General features: G+C 40.2%; 1 protein-coding gene across 11 annotated transcripts in view; it reads right to left on the reverse strand.

Moving 5' to 3' along the window:
• Nucleotides 1–9,775: 9,775 nt before the first annotated feature.
• The window catches only part of SLC4A1 (solute carrier family 4 member 1 (Diego blood group)), a 58,074-nt gene continuing 41,490 nt past the window's right edge, over nucleotides 9,776–26,359 (reverse strand). For all 11 annotated transcript variants that reach the window (XM_044447133.1, XM_044447129.1, XM_044447134.1 and 8 more), the window contains 7 exons: nucleotides 25,736–25,912; nucleotides 22,485–22,574; nucleotides 22,114–22,280; nucleotides 21,472–21,725; nucleotides 19,336–19,505; nucleotides 17,145–17,318; nucleotides 9,776–13,111 (listed from right to left, as the gene is read on the reverse strand). In XM_044447133.1, the coding sequence (XP_044303068.1) occupies nucleotides 13,031–13,111; nucleotides 17,145–17,318; nucleotides 19,336–19,505; nucleotides 21,472–21,725; nucleotides 22,114–22,280; nucleotides 22,485–22,574; nucleotides 25,736–25,912 (1,113 nt within the window). In that variant the 3' untranslated portion in view covers nucleotides 9,776–13,030. The remainder of the gene's footprint in view (nucleotides 13,112–17,144; nucleotides 17,319–19,335; nucleotides 19,506–21,471; nucleotides 21,726–22,113; nucleotides 22,281–22,484; nucleotides 22,575–25,735; nucleotides 25,913–26,359) is intronic.

Below are 26,359 nucleotides of genomic sequence, written 5' to 3' on the forward strand. Positions count from 1 at the left end.
ATTGCTCTTTGCTTTTGCAACACTGTAGTCAAACGAGAAGAAGAGGGAGGAGGGGAAAGGGAAGAGAGCAAAGGGAAAAAGCGCGGGGGGGGGGAGGCTTACATTTGCCACAAATCCTCTTCGTTTGGCGTTTGTAAAACGATCACAAATCACACGCACTCGATTTTAATTCCTCCTCCCACCTCCCCTTCCCCCCCCCCTTCATACGATCGCTTCAAAAGAGCAGGGAGGGGAGAGAAGAGTTTCCAGAAAAAAAAAGATTGGAGAGTTAGCTGCCGCAAAGCGGGCTGATTATTTCTGAAGGCAGACATATTTTTGGCAACAAATGGATTGTAGGTTTTTTTTTTTAAAGGTCCCAGCTTGCCTTGTAAACAACAGAAGAGAAAAGGGAGGGGTATGAGGGTCCCGCGCCCAGTCGAGCGTCATTGACACTCATCGGGGTTGGAGTCTAAACCATTGCGTGAAAATGACATTCGTGTAGATTTCAAAAGCCAAGCTTCTTTCTCCTCCCCTCTCTCTTTCTCCCTCCCTCCCTAAAATCTAATTTTTTTTCCAGCTCCACCTTTGTTGTTAAGGGCGTCATCTCCGGTTACAGCCAATCATCTGCTTTTAGAGTTGCCCGTCAAATTAATGCCGATTCCGATACGTAAAAACGACTTTTACAAGACATACCAAAACGCAATTAGGAGAAATGAGGAGGAGGAAGTCAGAGAAATCGGCAACGGACTCTTCCTCACCCACCCCCAAATCGATAAGAATAGGCGAACATGAATAAGTTAAGTGTGCTTTTTTTATCTATTTGCAAATAGAAATCAAAGATTTTGCAACTTGCCCTTTATACACTGGAGATGGCATACTGAAATTATGTTTACGTTCAAAAAGAAAACTCACAAAACAGATTGAACCGAAGGAAGCTATTAAAATGTATATTCATATCATAAGCTGCATTTTCTTAGAATGATGGGGAATGCTGAGAGTTGATGGACTTTTTTGTTTAAATGTGCCCAAGTTTGTACATTTAAAAACCGAAAGAAACAATCCGCCATTCATTTAAACAGTTTGTATAAGGATTTGCTTCCATTTGGACTCTCAGTCATTAGTCCAGAATACTGTGGATTTTCTTTCCTCATGGCTTATGCCACTTCTTCCCAGCTGTTGGAACTGAACATTATGGCAGTTCGAACACCTGTGCAGCTTTTAGAGTTGTCAATACCATATGCATTTTCTGTAAAATAAACTATCCTGAGTAAGGATACATAGAATTCCAGCTTTTGAGCGAAATAACACTTCCATATGCACTGTAAAACTTTAATAATATAATGTTTTATATATAATATAATAATAATGGTGTGTGTGTGTGTGTGTGTGTATAGCTTGAAAAACATTGTAACTGGACTTTTTCCAGGCAAGATTTTTTAATGCATTGACCACATTCAATAGATGCCTATTTATGGTACTGTCAGAAGGCTCTTTCATAAGTACAATTCATATTTTTAAAATGTTTATTATTGTTCATTCTTAATGTTCCTAGTGCATGGTGTTGATGTTTTGATATTTTAAAAATTCCTCTTAACATTATTGCACTAATTGAATGCACACATGTATTGACTTTCAGAGTGTGGCACGGAGGATTTGTCCAATTTCTCTTCTGCTAGCACATGAATCTTCCAGTCTTGTTTTGTTTTTTGTTTCCTGGCATCCTTCTCAACCAGTTGCAGGTATGTGTACACAGGTTGCCATGCAGATGTCTCAGGCTATGGTGCTTTGTAAGGAGTACATGACTCATTTTTTCAACCCATGATATAGTATATCTGTGTGTATATATATGTGTTTGTGTGTGTATATAGTATGCCTATTATTCTTCACAGATTACCTCCACTGGCTTGTGGCCTGTTTTTTGAAAATGAACATACAAGTGAACCTGTATATTTTATGGATGTTTCCAGTGCATTGGAGACTTTTGGGTTCCACATTCACTTTCTGGATATCCTGTAATAGGCAATTACCAGACAACAAAGTCGGCCACATCCCCTTAATCATTCCCATGGACATGGAGTTATTAGTGTTTTATTATAGATATTAGTTTTAATTTGAACCAGCTCTTACCAGAGGTCACTCCTGGGATCCATTTTGACTGCCAGGTCACAGTTCTAAACAGGTCTCTCCTAGGAAAAACTGTGCCCTGGGCAGGGAGTGCCTTTGGTACCCTTGCCCTTCTCTGATTGACTTAGTTTTCTTTGATGGGTTATTTTATTTATGATATTAGTAGTGCTTAGTAAAGTTGTCCCAAAGTAAAGCTTTTCTGTGATTTTTATTGATTCTGTGATTTTATCAAGCTAATTGATGGAAATTCTCATGTATAATTGGTACCAAAATGTTCTCTCATCTGTTCTTTAAAAAGGATCAGTGCACTTACTGATTTTCTTTTTCTAATTCACTGCAAATAGTATATTCCACAAATATCCAGTCACTGAGCTCATCCCTCCTTTAAGCTTGGCACCTCTGTGGTCAGCTGAGCTCTCAATATGTGTGGGTGTCATTGACTAACCCCCTAAGTTTAAGAGAAGACTTCTAATTAAATGTCTGGGAATGTTTGTGAGAGCCTTATATTGAAGCAGGGCTAGCATTTGCTATATTCTAATGAAAGATCAACATACCTTTCATGACAGGAAATGTCAGTATCATAGGTTTAATCATAATTTTTCTTTACATATGTAATCTAAAAAAAGCAGGAAACTCATCAACAAGGGTCAGAGTCCACAAAATATAAATGGCACACACTTCCCTTCATGCATTATGCACTGGAAGGATCCCCACAGATTAAAATGGCAATGGGACCACACTGGTGGCCCTCTAATGTTGGTTCCAAGGCTCCTCACTAACATCTACACACTGACCATGGGCATATACATGATGAACCCTGTGTAAAAAGACTTATGGATGCTTTAGCCCCAGCCACATAAGAGCTATCTACACTCCCTGAAGTGTGGAAATGAGGACCTTGTCTATGTTAGGTTACTGGAGAGTGTATGCACAACCACATAAACATTGATACGTTGCAACAGCATAAGATTAGGTGTGTTTACAGACTAGCAGGTTGCTTGGTATATGGCAAGCTGGCAAGAGATGGTCACATAAGAAATCCTTGCCAAAGAGATAAAGGTGACAGTGAAGTAATTTTCCTTGCAGGTCAGGTAGAGAAGGATGAATCAATATCAGCTTATACGAATTGTAAATATTCAGTAGTTATAAGTTAAGCAGGATGCTAATACAATAATGCACTAATTTCATAGTCCTAAATAATTTTCCAGTGCATAATCAAATCAATATCCAGGATGTTGGATATCCTTTTTAGTGTTTTAAATGAACTCAACACTGTTCTTGTTCTTTATAAACAAGATGACTCTCAAGGAATTGCCTCAATGCCATTGTTTAAGCCTGTTGTTGCCATTGGGTTTATTCTAAGCATTTTTTTTCAACTCCATAAGCAGCAGGTATAAGCTCCTCAACTCCAAAGCATTAGTACCTCCCAGCATTTTCCTAATGAAAAAAATATGAAAAAGGAAAGAGTAAATTAGAATGATTAAAGAAATTAAGAAAAAGAGGCTGAGAATAAAAGAAGAAAGCAAAACTAGGAAAATATGAGAAGAGAAAATGAAGATGCCTTGCAAAGAACGGGTGAGATTATTTTCTCTCCTTAAACTGTAATTGAGAACTGAGACTCCCTCTGCTCAAAACATATAACTGAAGGGCTAAGAAGCCTGTCCTTTGATTATATTTGTGCTGACTAGAGTTTGTCATTTCCACAAGAAGATTGTTGTCCTGCAAACTATGTTGAAGGTTCTGTATAATATACTGAGGATAATACATTACATGTTACGCATGCCAGATCAGCTGCCTCATCCATTATTAAATCATGGATGAGGAAGGTCTTATTCTGCACCAATCTGGCATTTAAAAGCAGCTTCCAGAGGCTGGAGGGCAAGCTGATAGGCCAACCACGAAACTAGCAGGTGCAAGTGAACTGAAACACGGTGCAGCCATTAGTTGACTGGACTGCATTCACTTTACATGTCTAGACTTCTTCCTGGAGCTGTATCTCCCTCTACTTGTTTCTACATTGGTTGGATCTCCCATGGTGTCCTCACTTGGCCTCATATTCTCCCTCCCAGGAACATTCCTAGGGATATACTACCATATACACACTTTACAGGCACAAATCCAGGGACAAGTGAATAAATAATAAGAGACACCTTCACCCCATGGCATTCTGAAGGGACAAAAATCTAAGGCACATTCCTCACTTCGCTATTGCCACCTTCAGAGGCACCCCTGCCAGGGTGGCCTACCTTGTTATATGCCCTAAGAAGTTGCTGGGTTGTGAGTTCAGCCTATAGTGATGCATGCAGCCCAAGGCTAGAGAAGATTCCTGGAAAGGAGAGGAGGCAGCTTGCAGCCAGTTGTTAAAATGACAAGCAGCCCACTTCCCTAATACTCCCAAAATCTCGGGTGTTAAGAATGTCCAGGTCAGAGTTTTCTTCCAGTCCAGCAGCTGCAGAACTTTTGGGAGGAACTGGTGCAAGAAGATCAGGGATCTAATTTTAATGTTACATGATAAAACATTTGGGAATAAATTCATTAGGAAATTGATAAACCCTTCAGAAGTCAGATGGGGTACTCTGAATTAGGGGATAAGGGCATTCCTTTAACTAGAGGAAGAAAACAGGCAGCACTGCCACTTTTAACAAGAATCTTGTGTTTTATTGACAAAGCTTTCTGGATTTATATAAACAAATGTCGATATAACACCATACACATAGACAGGGCTTAATGGTGTCTAGATGTCTTGTGATCTCTGCAAAAGCTCAGTCTGTAAGACTTGGCTGTCAGCTGGGCTGAGGCCTTGTCTCAGTCTGATGGTCTCTTAGACAAGTTGCCTTCTGAAGAGCCTATGCTGAACTCAACCTTCTAGAAGTCTAGTCAAGCTATTCAGAAACATGAAGGACTAATAGCTGACAAACAGGTACATCAAGGCCCTGAAGGCCTCTGGGAAGTAGAAGATAATGAACACGTGTGTCCTCTACCAAAATTTCTGGTGTCACTGAGGAAAGATGGAAGAGCAGGAATTGGAGGAAGAAACAGCAGGCCCTCTCAAAGAGCTGAATAAGAGTTGGCCTGTCTTGTGTTGAGCTGTCTGCTAAAAGCCTCCATACTGGTGATGGGTTGAGAATGAAGAAAAAAGTTTAAGGGCTGTTGAGGAGAACTGCAGCTGCTGGAGACAGTACTAGTTGGAACACAGGTTGCTGTCTTAGAATAGAGCCCAGCTTTCATCAAACCATTTTTAACCCTTGGAAAGAGTTTCTTGCTGGCTAGGACAAGCACAAGGACTGTGTCTGTAGGGATGCATTTAGATCAAAGATAAAAAGCAGCTATTCAGCTTTTTAAAAATCTATATGTTCAGTCGTTAATCCCTTGTATATTCTTCCAGACTAAAATGCTGTTTTGGCAAATCGGTTGTACTGGAATTAAAAAAGTAAATTAAAGGTTGCTGGTTCAAAACCAAACACTGCAAAATGCAGCTGTACCTTCCAGCAGTGCAGCACCACCACCTACTGTGGCTTTGCTAGCTGACATGCCTCATGTATGCTGACATATTCACTGTTAAGTTTGCATCTGCTGATGAACCTCAATGGCTTGCCAATACCAATACAATATCTCCTGCTATGCCAGGAATACTCTCAAATGTCCCTGCCTCTGCCAATGATCAGGATAAAACTGAGGAGATTCACAATGTTGTTGGAAGTGCTGAAAATACTGTGCCTAATCCCACCACATCTAGTATTGGGTCAGATCATAAGGATGTTATGAACTCAGCTTCCAAACTGATCAAGCACATGCAAAACACAGCACCTTTAAACATGTTCCTCAAAATGGCTGACACTATGTTATGAGTAGAGCATCTTTCCCAACATAGACACATTGTTTTCAAATAGTACCCAGACCACCCCCATTGCAAACGAATGTGTGAATATTCACAGGAATGAGACAATGCAGAAACCTCTAGTACAATGCTGTAACAATGAAAGTATTAAAGCTCTTCAGTTGTAAAACTTGACATCTGTGGAAACCACACAGATTTCCTCTGGGAAAAGCAATATCCAAGTCCAATGAAAGCCTAGCAGACAAGAGTTGACACCATCTTCTTGCTCATATATGGAGATGCAAAGAAGCTGACTTTTGAGTGCCTACTCATTTCTTGCAAGAACAGTTTTGACTAGGTATCTGTTTATAGCAAGGCAGAATTGGTACATAGTACTAAGATGGACTTTCAGTACTTGATTCCAAATACAAAGAATTTATGCAGTCTATTGTAGAAAGTAACAGAGGCAGTCTTGCCAAGAAGGTGAGCGTGTCCTAGTCTAATACTCTTAACTCCCAACATTCAACTGACTCATATTTTGTTGCCATGTGTCTTATGGCACCTTAATGAACAGCAATTCTGATAGGACATAAGTATCTGTAGGCTAGGCCCTACTTCATCAGATACATAAACTTCTGTCCTAAATTGGCAAGCATATGTACACCTTGTTGTGTTCATGGAACTGAAGGAGAAGGACATGAATAAAATGAAATGCAAAAAACACAAACTGATAGTTAATGTTGAAATGTATCTAACATGGTTACAGAGATCATTCACAAAACTGTGTTGTAAATTAATGGAAACCATGCTGCATTAGAGTTCAAGCCTATGAATCTCAGAAATTGAAATGCTGGAGATCTGCAACTCTTTCAGTATCCATTCATATAACACCACAGTTTGCATTGCACATCATGAGTTATTTCACAGATGTTCTTTAGTCTACATTTCAGTGTTTTAAAGTTTGAAATATCCTTTTATTTGGAAATTTTCAGTTGCCTTTAATATATTACATACAATCTACTATTGAAGAGGGTATTTAAATCAAGTTTCCTATTGAAATATGCTAATATTTTTCCTGAACAACAGTGAAAATTTAACTGCAATCCTATGCAAGATTAGATAAAAGGCCTACAACTCCCAGAATCTTCTAGCCAGCAATGCTGACCTTTTAAGCTAACCTGGGCTTCACGTTGCCAGGAGGTGTAGCTGTGCCCATTTAACCACTGGGTACAGCAGTTGTCCTCAGGCACTGCCTCCCGCCCTTCTCCTCTCAGGAGGAACACTGCAGTGGAACATGGAAAGGAGCAGGATGAGAACTGCCAAAACGGAATGTATGATATGCTATGTTTTCTCTCCTCCACTGGCCTGCAAGTATAGGAAAAGGAAAAGCAAAATTGCATAGAAGGACGAGAGTTGTGTGGCATTCATGCCCTGGTTGCCAGGCCAGCTGGCAACCCCACTTTTGTTTCATCCTTTTGGCAGCGGTCTTCCTCTTTTCCACTCCTGCCAGTGCCCAGTTACTGGATATATTTCGTATGTTTTCCCCCTACCTCCCACAGATAGTGGATTCTCTGACTGCTTGAGATTATTATTTGTTATTGTTACTTAATTACTATATTGCCTAATAACCAAAGTTCTTCATCCCACCCTGCAACTAGCTTGACTATCACTGAGGTTGCAAACATCCAGCTAAGCTGTACCATTTCAGACTGCAAGTGGGGACATACAGTATATGATTAATGTTCTCAGATATGAAAACATTCCTTGCATGTACAAAAAATGGAACATTAGTGAACTGAAAAACTTAACCTTACGTCTAGTTTTCAATGTGGTGGAATACAGGAGTCTTCTTCCTTTGCCAGTCCCCACACATTGATGTGGGGGTATGCAACAGCTACACACCCACTTCAGGGCCAAATGAGGTATAATATTTGCCACATAGTTATTATTATTGCTACATTGCATTTTTATCCCGACTTTATTTCCTCTTGCAGGGAATGTAAGATGGCTTACATAGGTCACCTCTGCTCCATTTTACCCACATAACAACCCTGTGAAGTAGGTTAGGCTGAAAGTGAGTGACTGGCCCAAAGTTATCTAGTGAACTTCATAGCCAAGTGGAAACTAAAACCCAGATCTCCAAGGTCCCCAATATGTCATTCTAACTACCTTGCCTGAGAAAGAAAAAGCCATAGTCAATTCCCTCAACACAGGGGAAGGTGCTTAGATCTGTGTCCCCAGTGTGATGCTCCTCACCTTCCCACCACTGTGAGCACCATTCAGTTATGATACTTAGAACAAGTGCCGGGCCTCTGAATTCCTTAACTCACCATGATGAAAGAAGGCAACTCAACGGATGGTTGCACTATTTGTCAGAAGATTATTATTTGGATCAAGATGGCAGAATCCTTTGGGGATTCAGGAAACCAAACTATGTCCCCTGAGACTTAACCCCAAAAGACGACAAGTCAAAACAGTGCACATTTGTAGGTGTTGAAGTTGCAGTATCGCTTCTCTTTCACTACTAACAGCAAGCAGAGCTTCGGTGCTTCTGAATTAAATCCTGAATTAGCTTCCTGGCATGCCTGAGGTGTGGGGTGGTTCTTTATAGAGATTGAGCAGTACCCAGTCCTTCCATGTGCTGCACGTACATGCAGATGTCCTTCCTTGGTTTGGAGGGGAGGGCACCTTCCATTTGATTTTGAAGTTCTGAGTGCAGCTGGGCATTTTGCCAGCATGAAACAGCTTTTTCTTTTCTTTTTCTATTGCACAACAGATGTGTGTTCTATTTTAATAATTCCCATCCCCCTCCTGGTGGGAGTCTCAAGGAACATGGCAGACCAACAAATTCAAAGTTAAAACCACCCAGTATATCTAAGCTGGGCTGAATGAGAGTCTGCAAACCCTTTCTGCCCTCACAGTGCCCCTGCCAGCACTCCCGCACTACAAGATCTGTAGAAACCACATTCCGAGGCTGCAAGCGTAATTTTTTTCTGAACACAATTAAAGGACTCTCTAAATGCAGATATACGAGTATAAAGGAGTACTTCTCTTATATCTGTCTAAGTTATCCAGAAAGGGATTTGTCTTAAGTTGTCCCCTACTATTATTTAAAGCTTATGTGATAGAAATTCCATCAAATATTAAGGGGTACAATCACTACAAAATCCTTTAATAAAACACATTTTTCTTCCGACGTGTGCGTTCCAGAGGAGCTCCATTCCTGGCATTGCCTCAACTTTTAATATTAAATTTTCCCCATCTTTCCTCCAAGGAGTTCATATCAGTATGTATGGCTTTCTCCCTTTCCATTTGATTCTCACAAAAACCTAACAACTTTAGGTAAGCTTTTGCATCTGTCCCAAAGTCCCTAATGACCTTCATGGAATTTGAAGGAATTTTAAGGAAAAAGCAACCCAGAGTTTAACTCAAAAACAAGTAACGTGATGGTTGGATAACTCTGAATTTTCCAATGCCCGTGCAGTTCGAGTGTACTGGCTTCAGACATCGCAACCACCATTCTGGGTGGTTGGTTGAAAGCAGACATAGTAAGTGTACAGGAAGGCAGCACATGCATTTGCTGCTTAGAAATATGCAAACTGGGTCTATCTCTTTTCTCGGCATTTCTGTTTCTCTTTTTTGTTTTTTTGTATGGGGGGAAATTTGTGTGTGCATGTGGCTCTAGCTGCATTTTGTCACTTTGTCACTACAAGTGAACACTAGGCCTTTATCACACTGATCCATTCCTCCAATATATGACATGGTTTTTCATAATAATACCTTTATTGACCTCAGCAACCACCCACAGATTCAAATGTTGCTTGATTCTGGATTGCAAATTCAGTGAACAAATTATTTGTAGGGTTTTTAAAAAAGTTTATTGTTGTTCTAATCAAGAAAGCAATTGTAATACTATTGGCATGATCAATAATATAAGTCAAGCAGAAAAATCACAAAGGTTATACTGCACACTATCACATAATCTCTATTGCAAAACACTGTTCACTTGCTTATCTGATAAAATCAGAAAAAGTGAAGCAAAGTATTAAACATGAATTTAAATAAATTATAAAAGCCCATTATCACTAACTTAAAGTGTATACCACATTACTTACAAGTAGGAATGCCAGCTTTTTCCTAGAAGGGCTCCTGGGTATTTAATATCTGGATAATTGTCAGCAGGCAAAGCATGTCCTATCATTGCAACACCATGCTTGAAAAAATCTGTTCACAAACTTTCTGTCCTGCTGCTGTTGAAACTAAAGAAGCCCTCTTCGATCCTCACCACTAAATGGCAGCCCTAATTATAGCAGGGTAGTGCAGGATAAGATTACAACAACCCTTAGAATGTTAGATACATTGACCCTCAGCCAACACAAACTGGAGTCATGGTGGTAAATTCTGACAGGGTGAAAGTCTGGTCCTGTTATTTTCCCCTTGCTGAATGAACTAATCAATTACTTTTGTTCAAAGTTTGAACAAAATATGTTTCTTGGTCTTTTTCCTGCTCACTTTTTCATCCATTAATAAAAAGATATAAGGATCTCTATGCTGAATAAGAGCAAATGTCCACCAATTTAGGTGCTTTTGTTTGTTTGTTTGTTTGTTTGTTTGTTTGTTTGTTTCTTAACAGCCAGGTGCATGCATTTGGTAACCCTGCATACAGAGAATGATGAAGACAGCTCTCCCTTATATTCTGTTCTAATCATGTGGTAAACAGAGGTATACTGCTTCTGGAAATGGAGATTCTATTTAGCTTTCATAGCTAACATCCATTGATACATGTTTTATTTAATTTATCCTGTCCTTTTTAAAAAGCCACCAAAGTTAGTGTCCATTATCACAGTTTGTGTCAAGTTCCATAAGATGATCATGCATTGCATGAAGAAATATTACCGTTTTTCCTAAGCCTGCTGCTATTCAAATTTGTACTTAGCCCCTAATCTGGCCTAGGACTCAGATTATGTGAATTAACAATGAAGGTGAGAGCACCCCTGGCTATATATAAAAAGCTTATCACTCCTAGTAAATCACATTAGCAGCCTACACATAACTGGAATTAGAAAGTGGGGACTACCAAATTAAAGAGTGGACATTCCAGGAAATTATGGAAAGATAAAGTTTGGAAGTAATTTTTTAGGAAAGTAACACACATATTTTATTGCTGAAATGGTTGCAAGCAGTATTTGGTTCGTATTTGTCACCATAGGAGTTTTCAAACCTCCTAACATAGTAGGGGACTAGCATTATCAAATAAGTGTAAGATATTGTGCTTACATTCTGATTCACTGCTTTTGTCTTCCTAAAAAGAAATCAGGGGAGCTGTTAGGATTTTCAGAGTCCAGTGCATGAAAGATATGGAGACTTTCAACAGATACTACATGCATCAGCTAGAGGGGAAGGAGGCCAGGTGTTTGAAATTCTGGATTAACTGGAGCCGTAGGGACCAAATAAAGATTTGTGAGGACACCAGAACCTGATTTCGAACTTCTGGCAACAGCTAGTACAGTAGGTTTGCAAATGGGAAAGATCTGGAACCCTGTGAAGTAAGGCATGGGGTGTATCACTAAAGTTGCTGGATGTGGTACCTCCACCAAGTAGCCAAGTACAGCAGAACATGTAGCACATTTGTTTCTTGCACTGGTGCATAGAGGAGTTATTCTTAGAGCTATGTGTATATGACACAATAGAATATATAATATAAAGTAAGTCTGTTTACAGGCATCTGTTCAACTTCTCTGACACAGGTTTCAAATACTTCAGAATGTGCTGACATGCAAGGCAGATGAGGCAGAGAGGAAAGGAGGAAAGTTATGCACACTTGCCTTCCACCATAAGAACTAGAAATAGTTTTCTCTATTGAAAGCTAATTCTCAGGATGTTGATTTGATAACTTGACAACTGATTCTATACCTACACATTAAAGCATGCAGTTCTGGTTTTTGTAATCTAAGATACAAGTTCATTTGTAGTTCATATACCTAACTTATACCAACAGAACAATTTCCCTGAGTATGGCTCTAGACCCCAGCCAGAGCATAGTAGCTTTCAGGAAGAGGGGAGCAACAGCCACTTAATTGCAAGTGCCAACAGGAAATAGAAGCAAGTAAAGCTGAGCAGCACCAGGAAAGGATATCTCTTCTTGATGATGCCCTCAAACTTGGTCTCATGACAGTTTCCCTAGTGGGATTTCAAAGAAAAGGTCAGCCAGCTTCCCTTTGAAGCAAGGTTTTTTGTGTGCACCTTCTCATTATTTTGTCAATCCAACAGTGTTCTCACTCAAGTAGTAGTCTTGATCCTTCCTCCTATTAGGTGATTCTGCCATCTCTTACCAGGTTTCTGATCTGAGGTAATGGATGTTTGTTTCCTTTACTAAGACAATATCTTGAACTTTACAGGGCAACTCTTCTGTTTTTGTTCTATGACTCATTTACTCTTCAAACCCTTTCGAACTTAGCAGCTCCTGTGTCCAAGAAAGATTATGTCAGTCTACGAGTTCTCCCCAGGTTCAGTCATGTGTTTGGTCCATTCCAGGATGAGTTGTTCCATCAACAGGGAGAATAGGGTTGTATGTTCAGTCTTTCCAAAATGTCAATGGTCATTTCTTGTTGTATGCTGGTGTTGGTGACTGACAGAAGCACCTTCTGCCTTGAGCAAAATGTAGATGGGCCTTTTGTGTACAACTGATAAAGCTTTATCCACATGCATGCAGGCACACACATGTAAATACAGACACACACATGCATGCATACAGGAAGAGCATTAAAAATAGAGTCCACATATGAATTTCCTATGTTCTTGCAATCCAATCACAGCTTTGATTCTGTACCCTCACTTTCTGGAAAAGTAAGTCTATTCCTATATGTTTGTCAACATTCACTGCAGAACTATGGTGACTGTAAGATTATGTTAGTTATCTCAATGCTATGAAATCTGTGTGTTGATTTTCACCTGTGGAATGTTTACCAATGTGCAACTTCTGTACACTCTGATTCAGAAGTGTACAGAATATATTCTTCTATATTTGGGTTTGGGGGGTTTTTTGGTCCAATAGTTTAGTGAAGGGCTCTTGGTTCCTTATCTGTGTGAAGGATGCAGCACCGCAGGCACTCAAATAGGCATCTGGATTTCATCATAGACATCCTGGCCCTCTGTCTCATCAAAAGCTACCTCAGCATCATCAGAATCCAACTGGAAGGAAATGTGAGGACAGAAATAATATTAGAAACAAGAACTAATCCAGCAAATAGCACTAAACTTGGGGCTGGGGAACCTGTACCCCTTTTATCTGCCAATGACTGATTAGGTGCGTTCAGACAGTTATTATGTTGGAACATATGAAGTTGCTGTATGCTGAGCTGGCCCAATACCATGACCAAAGTGGAAACAGCTCGCTTGAAGTCAGGGGTGTTTTTCTCAGGATTGTTACTGACATCATTTTAGCTGGATATGTGAAAGATCTGAACACCGGACCTGCCACAAAAGTCTAGACTGTTCCTTGTCTCACCAATTCCCTATATAGTTCCTTGTGGCCATCCATAAAATAGGCTTAAGACATATCACAAAGTTGTTGGAAGGACCAATATAAAATATGCAGAATGCCTGAATTCAGCATTTTTAAAAATGGTATGACAATAATAATTTGAAGTGCACAAAATATGTTTTACAGACCAAAAAATATGCTCTGCAGTGCTTAAGTATATTCATTCACCAAAATACTGGCTAGCAGGAAGCAAAGGGGGTTTTGTGCCCAATCCAGCACTGAATCGTCAGTGATGGTGATTGAAAAGATGGGCATGTTCTGTTCAGTCATGTAGCACCAAGACTGAGACAAGTTGCTGCCATATCACGGTACTTTGTTTTTATTTTGATAAGTTTTGGAAATGAAGGGTACAATACTATTGCTTGACAACTGCTTGATGAGGGACATAAGGATTTGTGTAAGCCCTGCTATATTGATGGAATACAAGATATACCACCTCCACAACAGAGAGTAGGCTGGTGGAACATAAACAATATGCTAACGCACTTTTGGTGGAGTCATTCCACCAGCAAAATTATGCCAGTGGAGTAGCTAACACATGACAAGAGTCATGGACAGGACAGGGCGGCATAGTGAAAGAGCAGCACACACATGGCGGATCCTGTACTCCTCCAATCCATGGCCAAATACCATCAGTAGCACAATTTTACACTATTATCAGATCTGGCACAGGAAGCCTCCCCACACCATTAAGTTCAATGGGAAGGGGTCGGAATGAAAAAAACTAGCTAGTCCTGCATTGACAAGCACCCCACCCACATGCTCACAATGGAGTGTAGAATATAAGGTAACTCAGCATCCCATCACCAGTATATAAAGTGCACACAAAGCAACACTGACCCAGTCTGAACAATTACAGGGTGCTAATAAGCCAGTGCAGCTTGTTAACTACCCTGTACATTCCAGTCATGTGCTGGCTGATTTGCATAATTGCCCTCATCAGGCTCAGCTTCTTATGTCATCTGAACCCAGCAAGGATGTGTTCTTGGGACTGTTAACAAACCACCCAGAACCCATGGCCTGTTGTGAACTGGTTTGTTAACTACCCCAGAAAGCCACTCTCACTGGATTCAGATGGCACAAAAAGCTGCAACAGAGGGCTTGAACTGAGAAATTGGCACCACAACCTTCCATGGCTAATAAGGCACAGTGGGTTGTAGTGATCATGCAAACCAGGTCAGAAACTCAGATAACACGGCATGCAGCTACATGCTACATATACTAAGAGCTCACAGGAAATAATACCTGTGAAGGGAAACAATGGGAAAAGAGCACTTTATACAAAACAGCTTTGCTTCATGACATACATGTGAACTTGAGCACATTGCTAACACGTCTCTACTTAGAATCCTAATAGGAATTGTGCCTCAGGACTACAACATAGACATTTTACATAAAAAAACCAGGAGGATCAGGACAGAGTAGCCATAAAAGTCGGCAAAGGACAAAAAACTCTTGCTATAATGTATAACTGCTGTGACTTTCTCCTACATCCTCCCACCTCTGTTTTTAATCATTATGTGTTGTCTGAACTGTCTTGTTCTAAAACTCTCCTCCTGCCCACCCCAGTCCTTCAATAACAGGAACAGTGTCTTCTGTATGTCACCACATCCTCTCCACAAAGGCCAGGCGCTCCACTCCAACCATTGTAATTGCTGGCCAGATGCATGGCTAATTTTTCCTTGGATGATTGTAGCCTGGAAGCATGGTGCACAACACTATAACCCCTAAGGGCATCAGTATCGACTAGGCCAGGGGTCAGCAACCTTTAACACTCAAAGAGCCATTTGGACCCATTTCCCACACAAAAGAAAACACCAGGAGCCGCAAAACCCTTTTGACATCTAAAATGAAGGTAACACTGCATATATCCTTTTTTACCTTAATGCTATGTATATCTTCATTATGATTTAGCTGCAGCTCTTGTTCAGTCACTAAAAACTGTTATTTTTAATCTTACATTATAAACTAGTAGGACTCCTTTCATATATTTTGAATAGGAGAACAGCTTCCTGAAGAGTCCAAGTCAGTGCTAAAGGGCTGCATGCATTAAACAGCAAACCCCATAAGTTCATCAGCAGTAAAAGCAAATGAATCTACCCACATATCATTAAACGTTTGGTTTTCTTCAGAAACTTTTCTTCGATTTATCCATGGTTGGCCTATGGGGTGTGTGGGGGGAGCTCAGTAAATTGGCTAGGGGTCCACAGATCAGAGGCTGTACCAGAGATATAGGTGTGTTTAGTGACCGATTAGCAGATAAACAGTCAAGTGCTGTGAATTGTGACAGGTCCCAAGTGCAGCTTTTAACATTCAGATGAAGGAGATTACATTGGGACAAAGTTTCATGTGACATGAGGGCCTGCAGGAAGCTTGTTCAGCAGAGGAATGTAGCGATTTACTTAACTAGCTGATTTACTTAAATGTGTTCCTGAATGGAGCTTCGAGCAGATCAGCGATCTGTGCCGGCGCGTGTTTTGAGTGACGGAGCCGCAGCACAGGAGTTCAAGAGCCACGTGCGGCTCCAGAGCCACGGGTTGCTGACCCCTGGACTAGGCATTCAGATGAGTGCCCCCTCTTCTCTCTCCCATTGTCCTGTGGGCATCTACTGTGTATCCAGGTTCAGGGACTATGTGCGCCATCCATGCTATTGTTTTTTGCACTATTTTTGTCAACGTTTGCTCCATCAGGCTGTTCTTCCACAGGTACAACACGCATCCTTTGCAGACCATGTGAATGTGAGCCTCCCCCTTGCAGACCATGGGGAAGGCTCAGCTTATAATTAGAAGCAGTGTCTAGAATGATTCCAGTTATTTTTTGGTAGGGTTTTTAACTTACTTGTTCCAGGCAGATTCCTATATCTTTGCACGCTCTATGACAGACAGTTACGTAACAGATGAAGGTGTTCCTAACATGGAGCTAGTGCCAACAGAGGCACTACATCTGTTACGCTTTTATGAGTGGAGCCAGTCCAAGGTGCAGGAGCTTTAGTGATAAGCTGACAAACCCAAACATGTGTTTTCCTTTCAGGATCTCCTCTGTCCCAGTTGCTGGTCAACAAAGACTTTAATTTTGCCAAAACTGTGAGCCTAAGAAGAGCCATGCTGGATCAAACCAAATGCTAATCCAGCATTTCCCTCACATAGTAGTCAACTAATTGCTCATGGGAATCCACCACTAGGACGTGAGTACAACAGAATCCTCTCATGCAAGTTCCCCTTCAACTGTTGTACATAGACATACCACCTCTAGACTGGAGGTAGCTATTATAGCTATAATGACTAATAGTCATTGATAGCCTTATCCTCCACTAATTTGTCTAATTTTTCTTTAAAAGCGATCTAAGTTAATGGCTATTACTATATTTTTTGGTAGAGAATTCCATAGTTAAATATATACACCAAAGATGTACTTCGATTTATCTGTCATTTTTATCTTACTTTCCTTTTTCCGTTTATCTTATCCTCATGTCAACTTTATCAAACTTGGTTCCAGTTCCAGCATTAGAATATTTGATAAATGACTAAGAAAACCATTCCATAGACTAGCCTTCCCATATGGACTACATCTCCCATATTCCCCAGCCAAATTCCGTTCCACTCCTTCGCTTCTGTCTCTTCGGAGGGAGAGCCAGATCTCAATTTCCCACTACTATAGAATAGAGAGCCAAATGATACTTACACACTTGAGTTCAAGGTCACTGAAGAAACATGGAAGCAGGTAGCGTCGCAAAGGCACTGTCAGGATGAGAAGGAAAGGCAGGGCAAGGGAGGCTTTGGTTGATTTCACTGCCCACAGCAAGGCGAGGCACACAACCTGGATGGCAGTGAACACGTGCATGCGCCAGGTCTTTACCTTTTAAGGATGAAAAAGGCCAAATAGTCTGAAATGTCGATTGTCGTCCCCCTCCGCACCTCCAATCTCCCCCCACCATCCAGCAGTTACTGTATCCTCTTGCCAGCAGTATCAGGGTTTGTATGCCTATATTGTGTATGTCCCCTTCACTACTGAATTCTCAAAGTTAAGGGAGTAAGGACATGAAATTTGCACACCTCAAGTTTTTATTTCTGCTTATTTATTCCAATTCTTTGTAATAGCCAAAGCTCTCTGAGCAGCAAACAATTAAATACAATAAAAATTGTATCAAAAGCTTACAACCATATTTTGACAACTGAATTAAATCAGTTCATTCCACCAGGCCAGCTATCAAACTGCTGGCAATACCCCCACCCCCTGCATATGCTATTTGAAGTTGGTCAAGGCCAACCCTTTTTATTTTCCCAACATTTTAATAACTGGGTTTTTAATGTGTGCTATATAGTATATGATTTTTATTCTAGTTTGCTGTTGCTCCCCTGGATTATTGATTATGTGTTCAATGTGTATTTAATACAAATAAAGTTTATGTGTCAGAACTACAGGGTCTATTGTTTCCACTATCTATTTGGGTATTTATGTAAATGTTTTTGTTATGGATGTTGTTTTAATTTTTAATGCTTTGTGAACCATTTCAGAGAGCCATTGGCCATTGAATGATATATAATTATTTAAACAAACAAATGCCTCAGCAAAAAGGTTGATCTGCACCTGAAAAGATGATAAAGGTGGCACCAGGTGGGCTTCATTAGGGAGATCATTCCATCGTTTGGGAGCTACCACAAAGAAGGCCTTCCCCTTTGTTCCCTGAAGCCAAACCTTCACTGGAAGTGGACTAACTGGCAGCAACTCTCCAAAGTCCCAGTCAGAGGTCATTATCAGCCTTCCTGCCTGAAGCCCCTTGAATTGGAGATTGGACCTTCTGAATGCCAAGTCCAAACTTTAGCCACTGTCCCTCCTGAAGCTATGTCAATGTATTTCTCTTAGTACCTAATTTATAAATTCTCCCCTCTCTGCTAGAAATCCTTGTTTCTCCTTTCCTGTATCATGGATCAACTATATCCTCAGATGGATTTTTTGTGTTTCATTATGGCTTCATGCCTTTCTGTGCCACTGAATGGCATTGAAAATAAATTTTATGGCTAAGCTGTGGTGAGCCCAGGATTGACTTATGCCTCCAGTTTTGGTGTGTTGAATTGTATTGGAGGTAAAATTTTAAGCAGTTAGGGCAAATAGTTGTTGATTTCTGAAAGAGAGAGATGTAAAGATTCAACCTTGCCTGGGAGCTATATATGCTACCATAAAAATCCTTATTTTCCTGCTTCTCCCAGGAAGCATGGAGATTAGTTGATATTTTGCACATGTTCAGAGGCACATGTTTTGTTTATAAATATTTTACATGTTTCAAGTAGATCCCTGCATTTAAATCAAAGTTTTTAATTGAGCTTATCAGCCCTGTTTAAGTCTTTAGACAAACCTGTGACCGATGACTATCAAGAGCATTTGCATGTCTAAAATAGTTTCAGGGTAGGGTAGGTAGGGATCCCCACTGCTGTTGCTAGCTAATTTCAGGCAGTGGAATTTATGTCTTAAAGGAGGCCCTTTTGACGGTCATAAACACTAAGCTGTCAAAAACCAATGTTTCTCTTCTCTGCCACTGACACTCTTTTGAGTTTTATGACTTCTTCTACCCTCCTAATATGCTATGGCAGGAAAAAAAACCCCCTGCCAACTCTGCTTAAAAAAGAAAGAAATGCTTTGAGTTTGTGCATTTTACATGCCATGTAGGTCTTTTTTTTGGGGGGGGGGTGTTGGTTGGTTGGTTGGTTGTGAGGCCTTGGATTTTAGTCCTTAAGTCCAGCCTTAAGCTGCATTACTTGGGGTTCCCACATCCTATGAATATCTCACTTTCCTCCACACCAACTCTCTATACAGCCTGAGTTTCAAGAGAAATATTAGTTATGCTTCCAATCCTACAATGTTACTATTTGCTTACTTTTGCAACATAAGGCACATCTGGGTGGTATTTGCGGGGTTTCAAAATAAGAAGGATGCGTTCATACAGCTGGATCCCATAAAGGGATGTTACACCCATGTAAAGAAAGATGCCAAAAAGCACTGCAAGTGGAATCAACTTCAGTATGGGTTCCATGAGGATGGAGAGGCCTGTAGATGAACAAAGACAATAGTGCAAGTTACAGGATGACACAAGAGAATGTTCCTTCCCAAATGGAAAAGATATTATACTGGAATGAGCCAACAGTCCATCTGACCCACCATTCTGTCTGCAAAGCGACATCAGATACCACATGGTGTCTGCCCGAAGTGGAGCATTATAATAATACTAAATCTCCTGTTGATTGTCCTCAAAACAGGTATGTACATGGTCTCCAAGCATAGAAAATGTATTTCTACCTATCATGGTCAGTACAGCAGTCCAGATGGACCAAGCATAACCTCTGTAACTTTCTTTTAAAAAGCCCACTTATTTAGTGAATATCAGAACATGCTGTTACAGTAAGATCCAAAGCTGAATTATTATGGGAATAGTTACAATCTCACAAGAGTGATAAGGATTACCCCAATTATTTTGAAAATGTCAATAATTTCCCTTGTTTTCAATACTTCTGCCCCACCTTTGATTGTATCATATCGTTCCCATCCCAGTGGTCTCCCTCTACCACTTTTTCTAAAGAGCTCTAATGCTTTGTTTTGCAAAGAATTGCTTTCTTTTTATCTAAAAATGATTGTTTGCCAGATGGATCATGAAAGTGTATAGAAAAGGAACTGGCATGGAGATAGTAAGACACCAGGTGCTATGGCCTCTTGTTTAGGGTGGAGAGGCAGGTGAAAGTGGCAAGGGTCTTCTTTTCAGCAACAGGCAAGTGGTCTTCTTCAACATTGTACCTTCTGGATGTATTGGACTAAAACTCCCATAATCGCCACACTATCTGAGGATAATGGGTTAGTGCTGCAATACATCTGGAAGGCATCAGATGGGGACAGTTGTGCTACAGGATAAATATCAAGTTTCGGCATGGCTGTGTTATAAACTCCAACTTGAGCATAATTCCACCCGATCCTATTATCTTAAACCAGAGGGGCCAAACTAGATATTAACAAGGAGACATGTTTGTTTATTCAGAACTCTGCCCCATCCATTTATAGAGTAGTGTACCCAATTATTGTGTACCCACAGACACATTTGAGAAATCAAGAAAATGTTGTGAGCACCAGTGCAAAATGCCTAATCAGTGGATTGCTGCCTTGGTGTTTGTTGCATCCATGGATCTTACGTTATATCTTATTCAGCAAAAATATTTGTTTCATGTTGATTGGATACTATAACATCTCTTTAATATGAAATTGTCTGATTTGGCTAATTGCTGATGGTGCAATACTTCTTTTAGACATATATTTTCACAATGTCCAATAGTTGCTTTTTTTTTTGGAGAAGATAACACAGATCAGTTTGTATTGGAACAGTTCTTAATATTCAGTGATGCATGTCCTCTTTTAATTTATCTACCTGCTTCAAGGAAAAGATCAAATAGTCAGTGTAGATGTGCCTCTTTGACAGCTAAAAGGCTGGTATTACTACATTGGAAGGACAAACACTAATCTCTTATACTTTACAGGACTTTGCAGTGCTCTCAATATTTGAATGGGTGACCTATAGCTGCCACCTCAAACTAGACATTTGGATATTTGATCCACTTTTGTAGTAGACTGTTTATAATTGCTAGAAAGCATACATCTTCATTGTGATGGATTTATCCATATATGTATGTTAATAAAATGAGAATCAATTACAAAACATCCTGTGGGTGTCTGCAGCCTCCACACTGGGGACCCCATGTGATTTTTGTAGCAAAAAAGGACTCAGCTCAGGAGAAAAATACTTGATAAAACAATGTGCAGAGATAATGGCAGGGAGGGTTCTGCTCCTCTCTCAAGTATATATTTGTTGTTTAACAAATTAATACACCTCAGTCCATCCCACTTCACCCTGCTTTGTAACTGAACATGGAAGAAATGTGAACAAACATGGCTGCCACAGTTGTATCTACAGCAGTCCTTGGACGATCCACAAATACAGAGAGAAAGAGCAAGGCTCTTCAAAGAAACTCACCTACAAGAATGGCCACCAGCAAGCCAGTGATCCTCTGCTCCTTGACTTCCTGGACGACGGGCTTCTCCCCTGGAACAGTAGCCTTGGACATTACTGTCAGAGCATTCGCATGTGTGATGGTCCTCACAGTGGTAGCACTGAGCCAAGGCATTCCAAAAAAGGCTGCCACACCCCCCATGCCAACAATTAGAAGCAGGTCTAGATGGAAACCTGAACCCTTCATCAGCTTCCTTTCAGGTATGCTCACTATCAGCCTGAAGAAAAAAAGGCAAACCAGAGGAAAATATTTGTTTGAAATATTTGTTCCATGATGAGGCTGATATTTCAGCTATTGTGATTTAACTAACTATTACTGCAAGTTCATTAAATCTATTCCTTCATAATCTGCTCTAGAACATATTTTTAAAAATCTACTAGTGTGCAGTGTAATCATGAAACATACAAAATCAGGCTTTATTTTGCCCCCCCCCCCCACCCAACAGCATAAGACTTTTCTCTCATCCTGACTTGGTTTTTACTTATCTATATCGCCACATTTTATCAAATGCACCCCCTTTGGCCATATTTCTGACCCAGGTTGATCCTTCTTTATCTTGACTTCATCCTTTCCTGTCTTTTTCTATACATTCCCCTGTGTCTTACGTAGTAATCTGTGATTCCATGAAGATGAGAATGAAAACCAAGAGAGCCGGTAGAGCTGCAGCAATCATCAGCCAGATGGGGAAACTGTTATTTTGTCCTAGTGGATGGATTAACCAGTCTCGCGCCTCTGGATTGGAGACTGTAATGCCTTTTGGAACCTTCAGTTTCTGGGAGGAAACAAACAATCTTTTTTCTAAATCTGTTGGTACCCATTCATTCCAATTTAGCAAACATCTTAGTCTAACATAGGTAGAGAAGATTGCATGAGCATCCTCTGTTTTTCAGCACAGAGGGGATATTGAAATTGGAACCTGCTAGACCAGGACAGAAGCCAGGAGACAGGTCCATTGAAAAAGCAAGCAGTTGATTACCTGAGTGTAGGTATCATCAATGAAGTAGTCTGCCAGTGCCATGATAAAGATGGCAATAGGGACACCAAAATCACCAATCACACGCCGAAGCTGCCAAAAAGTAAGAACCATGTCAATCTGGAAATACAGGGCTTGCAATCTCTGGAGACAGGATAGGATTGAGGAAGTTGTGGTTCTTTAAAAGAAGGGTAGCGGTAACTTTTTTAACTGGCCTGTTGCCAGCAACAGTATATTGTTTCCTATTGTGACGCACTTGTAATTTGAGGCGGATTGGTCTTGGATGGTAATAAAGACCAATCAGCTCTGAGATGGGGAATATGTGACTCTCCTGATGATGTTGCACTACAGTCCCAAGCAGTTCCAGCCAGCCTGGCCAATGGTGAGGGCAGATAACAACTAAAGACATCCGCAGGGTCACACATTGCCCATCTGTGTATTAACTTTACAAAATACCTGCTAGAACCAGTTTTATGATTTGGACTACAGCTACCTGAAATTTTGGATTTTCCTTGGGGTTTGGGTATGGAGACCAAACATGGAGGCTTACATGCATCTAGTGCATGGGATGAGGCACAACAGCAACAGTTGTCACTGATTTCACAGCTCACATGCTGCATTTCATCTAGATAGTCATTTTCAGCTGTCTAGATGCAGTAAAACAGAGGGGAAAAAGAGTCTTATGGTGCCATTTGGGCCAGCATACAACTCTGGGGAGAGAGCTGGTATGGTTCTTTCTAGCTGGAAGAAGGGTGGGGCAGGGACTCCACATTTGGAGTATAGCTCTGAGTTCACAGGACCTTGGTGCCAGGACCCCAAATAATCCTATGCCTGCCCCCACTCCAGACCATATCAGGAGCTCATAGGATGATACCCTAAATGGGCTACCTGGTGACTGGTTATTTTAGGTATTTGCTGCCTTAACAGTTCTATTAATTTAAAAGTTGTTTCATTGGTTTGGTTTATTGTATTTAGGGATATTTTTGTATACTGTTCTGATATCTGATAAGCAAAATGATCAAAGCTGAGACAACAGACTAAGATGTATCTACCCTCTTCAGGAGTAGAGGTCACATCACATGAACAATCACTGGAGAGCCAATGTGATGCAGAGGTTGGTTTGGGACTCAGGAGATATGAGTTCTAGGTCCTACTCAGACATAAAAGCCTACTGCTACCTTTGGACTAGTCACTGTCTTTCAATCTCATGGGATTGTTGTCGTGAGGATAAAGCGGACAGGAAGTGAACATTGTGAGCTGCCTCAGATTCCTTGCAAGAGAAGGACAGGAGGAATATAAATGCAATAGAAGAGGAGGAGGAGGAGGAGGAGGAAAATGAGAATCAATAGTGCTAGTGAGGATGAGGGCAGAGAAACTCCTGATAAGAGTTCCTGGGTGGCAGTGGTAATTGCAAGTGACATTGGCAGAGGATCGTTCACAAACAAGGCAGTGATGCACAAGCTAACTCTGCTTAGTATTGTGGTAAACCACTTCTGAATATTTCTTACCTTCTAAATCATCTAATAAAACAAACCAAAATGAAGCAAGATATGGTGATAAGATGACAGTGCCTTTCTAGATCAGAAGGCACTCAAGCAGCTACCAAGGAAAAGCAAAGTGTAGGTACGAATAGCACAGTATTGATGCAACTAGACCACAACCTAAAGGAAGTTTAGTGGCTGACATGTACAAAGGCAAAAGGAAAGTCCAGTGCTACAAAGCAAGTACAATTGGGACATGGAACATGAAAAGTATGAATCAAGGTAAACTGGATTACTTAAAGCAAGTAATGGAACAGTTACGCATCATAATTTTTGGTGTGAGCAAACTACTTCTGACAGAAATAAGGTCAGAATCCTAACTGCAGCTTGTCAACATCTATCAAGTAGAGACTAAAAGATCTATTACATTTGCTGGAGCAAAGAAATAGATGAGAACACCAAAAGGAAAAATGAGAGATCTTTTCCAGAAGATCCAAATAATCAGAGTAATTCATTTCTAGATTAGGAATGCAGAAAGTCAATTGGGAGCACCCTACCTGACCAGGATAAAGTAAAGAGAAGGAGAAACAATATATGGAAGAACTATACAAAAGAGATACCTGTGTTGGGGATATGAAGCTACTGTTAGGACAGAGTGTGGAGAAACAGAATGGTTTTTGTAAGCATCACTCTAAGCAAAGGCATCAGACAAGGTGCAAAGATCATAAAGCAAGCTGGATTAAGATCAGAGGATGAATGTATGAAAATCCTCAGAAGATACTTTGACAGGATATGCATATGATATTACTGGCAGAAATCAGCAATGAATTGAAACAACCCCTGATAAAAGTGAAAATAAGAAATTGTAAAAGCAGGACTACAGCAAAATGTTAAGAAAGCAAAAATCATGACTGCAGAAGTATTACACAACTTTACTGTCAATAATGAAGTCTCTGAAATTGTGAAAGGAAACCCAGTTAATAAATTTAGTTACAAGGAAAACGTATTAGGAAAGCTTATTAACTTTTATTTTATTTGTAACTGAGAGAGAAAAAATTGAATCTTTGGATATCACTGTTTTCTGAAATAAGAAGGGGAGGAAGAGTGGGAGACAGGGAAGTAGGCAGAAGAGAAAAACGAGAAAATCTTTGATTCTAATTTGATTTCTGGAAATGCTCTGGGGTGAATCACAGCTAACTCATTAAATTAGTCTTATTTGGCTGCTTACTAATTGAGTATTATCCATAAGTGTTATGTAACATTGTAGTTATAGGTTTAGATGAAACAAAGTCTATTGCTGATTCTTTGTGGAACTTCTTGCATCTAGTTTTACGAGCAATTTTGGTGTGTGGTCCCTTGGTAACATGTTCTTTTGATGTTTTTGTTCTTTCTGTTTTCTATTATTTACAAAAATGTTATTAAAAATAACTAAAACAATAAAAACTACTTCTTGATTAATAAGGGACACCTTTTCAAGCAATTATAATGTTTTAAATTATCTAATTGATTAAACATTGCAGCCCTATTTAATACTAAATATTTCAGATGTAATGCTACCGTAACACTAAGGAAGTCCCATTTATTTTAAATTGAGTTGATAATCAAAACCTTTTTCCCAGCATCCCACTGTTTCAGTATGCAAGTCAACCCATGCTGTTCATTTCAGCTATCAGTTGGCCATTATACAAAAGCAGACTAAACCTCCTTAACCTCCTTTTAAAGTCCCTAAACATGCAAATGTCTTATTACAACCAAGTTCTATACAGGATTTACCTTGCCAGGAAAAAAACTGCTGTTCTTGAGCTTTCGTAAGAAGAAAGCAATGAAAAATGTTCCTGCCATGAGGATGAGGGACAGCAGAGCAGTGTTGGGTTGGGCTTCCAGTGGCTCCCCATTTATGAATAGAGTGCTGTTCGTATATATTTCCTTCAGAGGATGTGCCTCAAAAATCTGTAAAACAAGGCAGATGTATTAGAAAGTGGTGTAAGCAGGGAATTGAGAAGGTCTCAGCACAACCAAACAAAAATACAAATGTTTTAAATAAATAAAAATAGCAGCTGCTGCATTCAGCTAAAAAATGTGTGCCCCCCCACCAAAAATTCTAAGGGCTAGGCAGAAGAAGGATATGGTTGAATCTGGAGGTGACAGAACTGATGACCCATTTTAGAATGTGGGTGAAGTATACTGATGTTAAGCACTGAAAATTTAATTGTTGCATGTGTAGGCTAAGCCTAATTGAAATTGGATTCCGTTGCTCTTTTAGACTAGATCTCCCTAGAATGAGGTGGGTGAGTGGATGGTACCACTTCAAAGTGAGATACCACTTTTCAATTTTTTGCCATGCAAAAATTTCCAAAGGGTAGCAAAAAATGACAGGTTCTGTGGCCCCTTAAAACA

This window comes from Varanus komodoensis, unplaced genomic scaffold (assembly GCF_004798865.1).
Source record: "Varanus komodoensis strain SLA01 unplaced genomic scaffold, ASM479886v1 scaffold50, whole genome shotgun sequence".
NCBI lineage: Eukaryota > Metazoa > Chordata > Lepidosauria > Squamata > Varanidae > Varanus > Varanus komodoensis.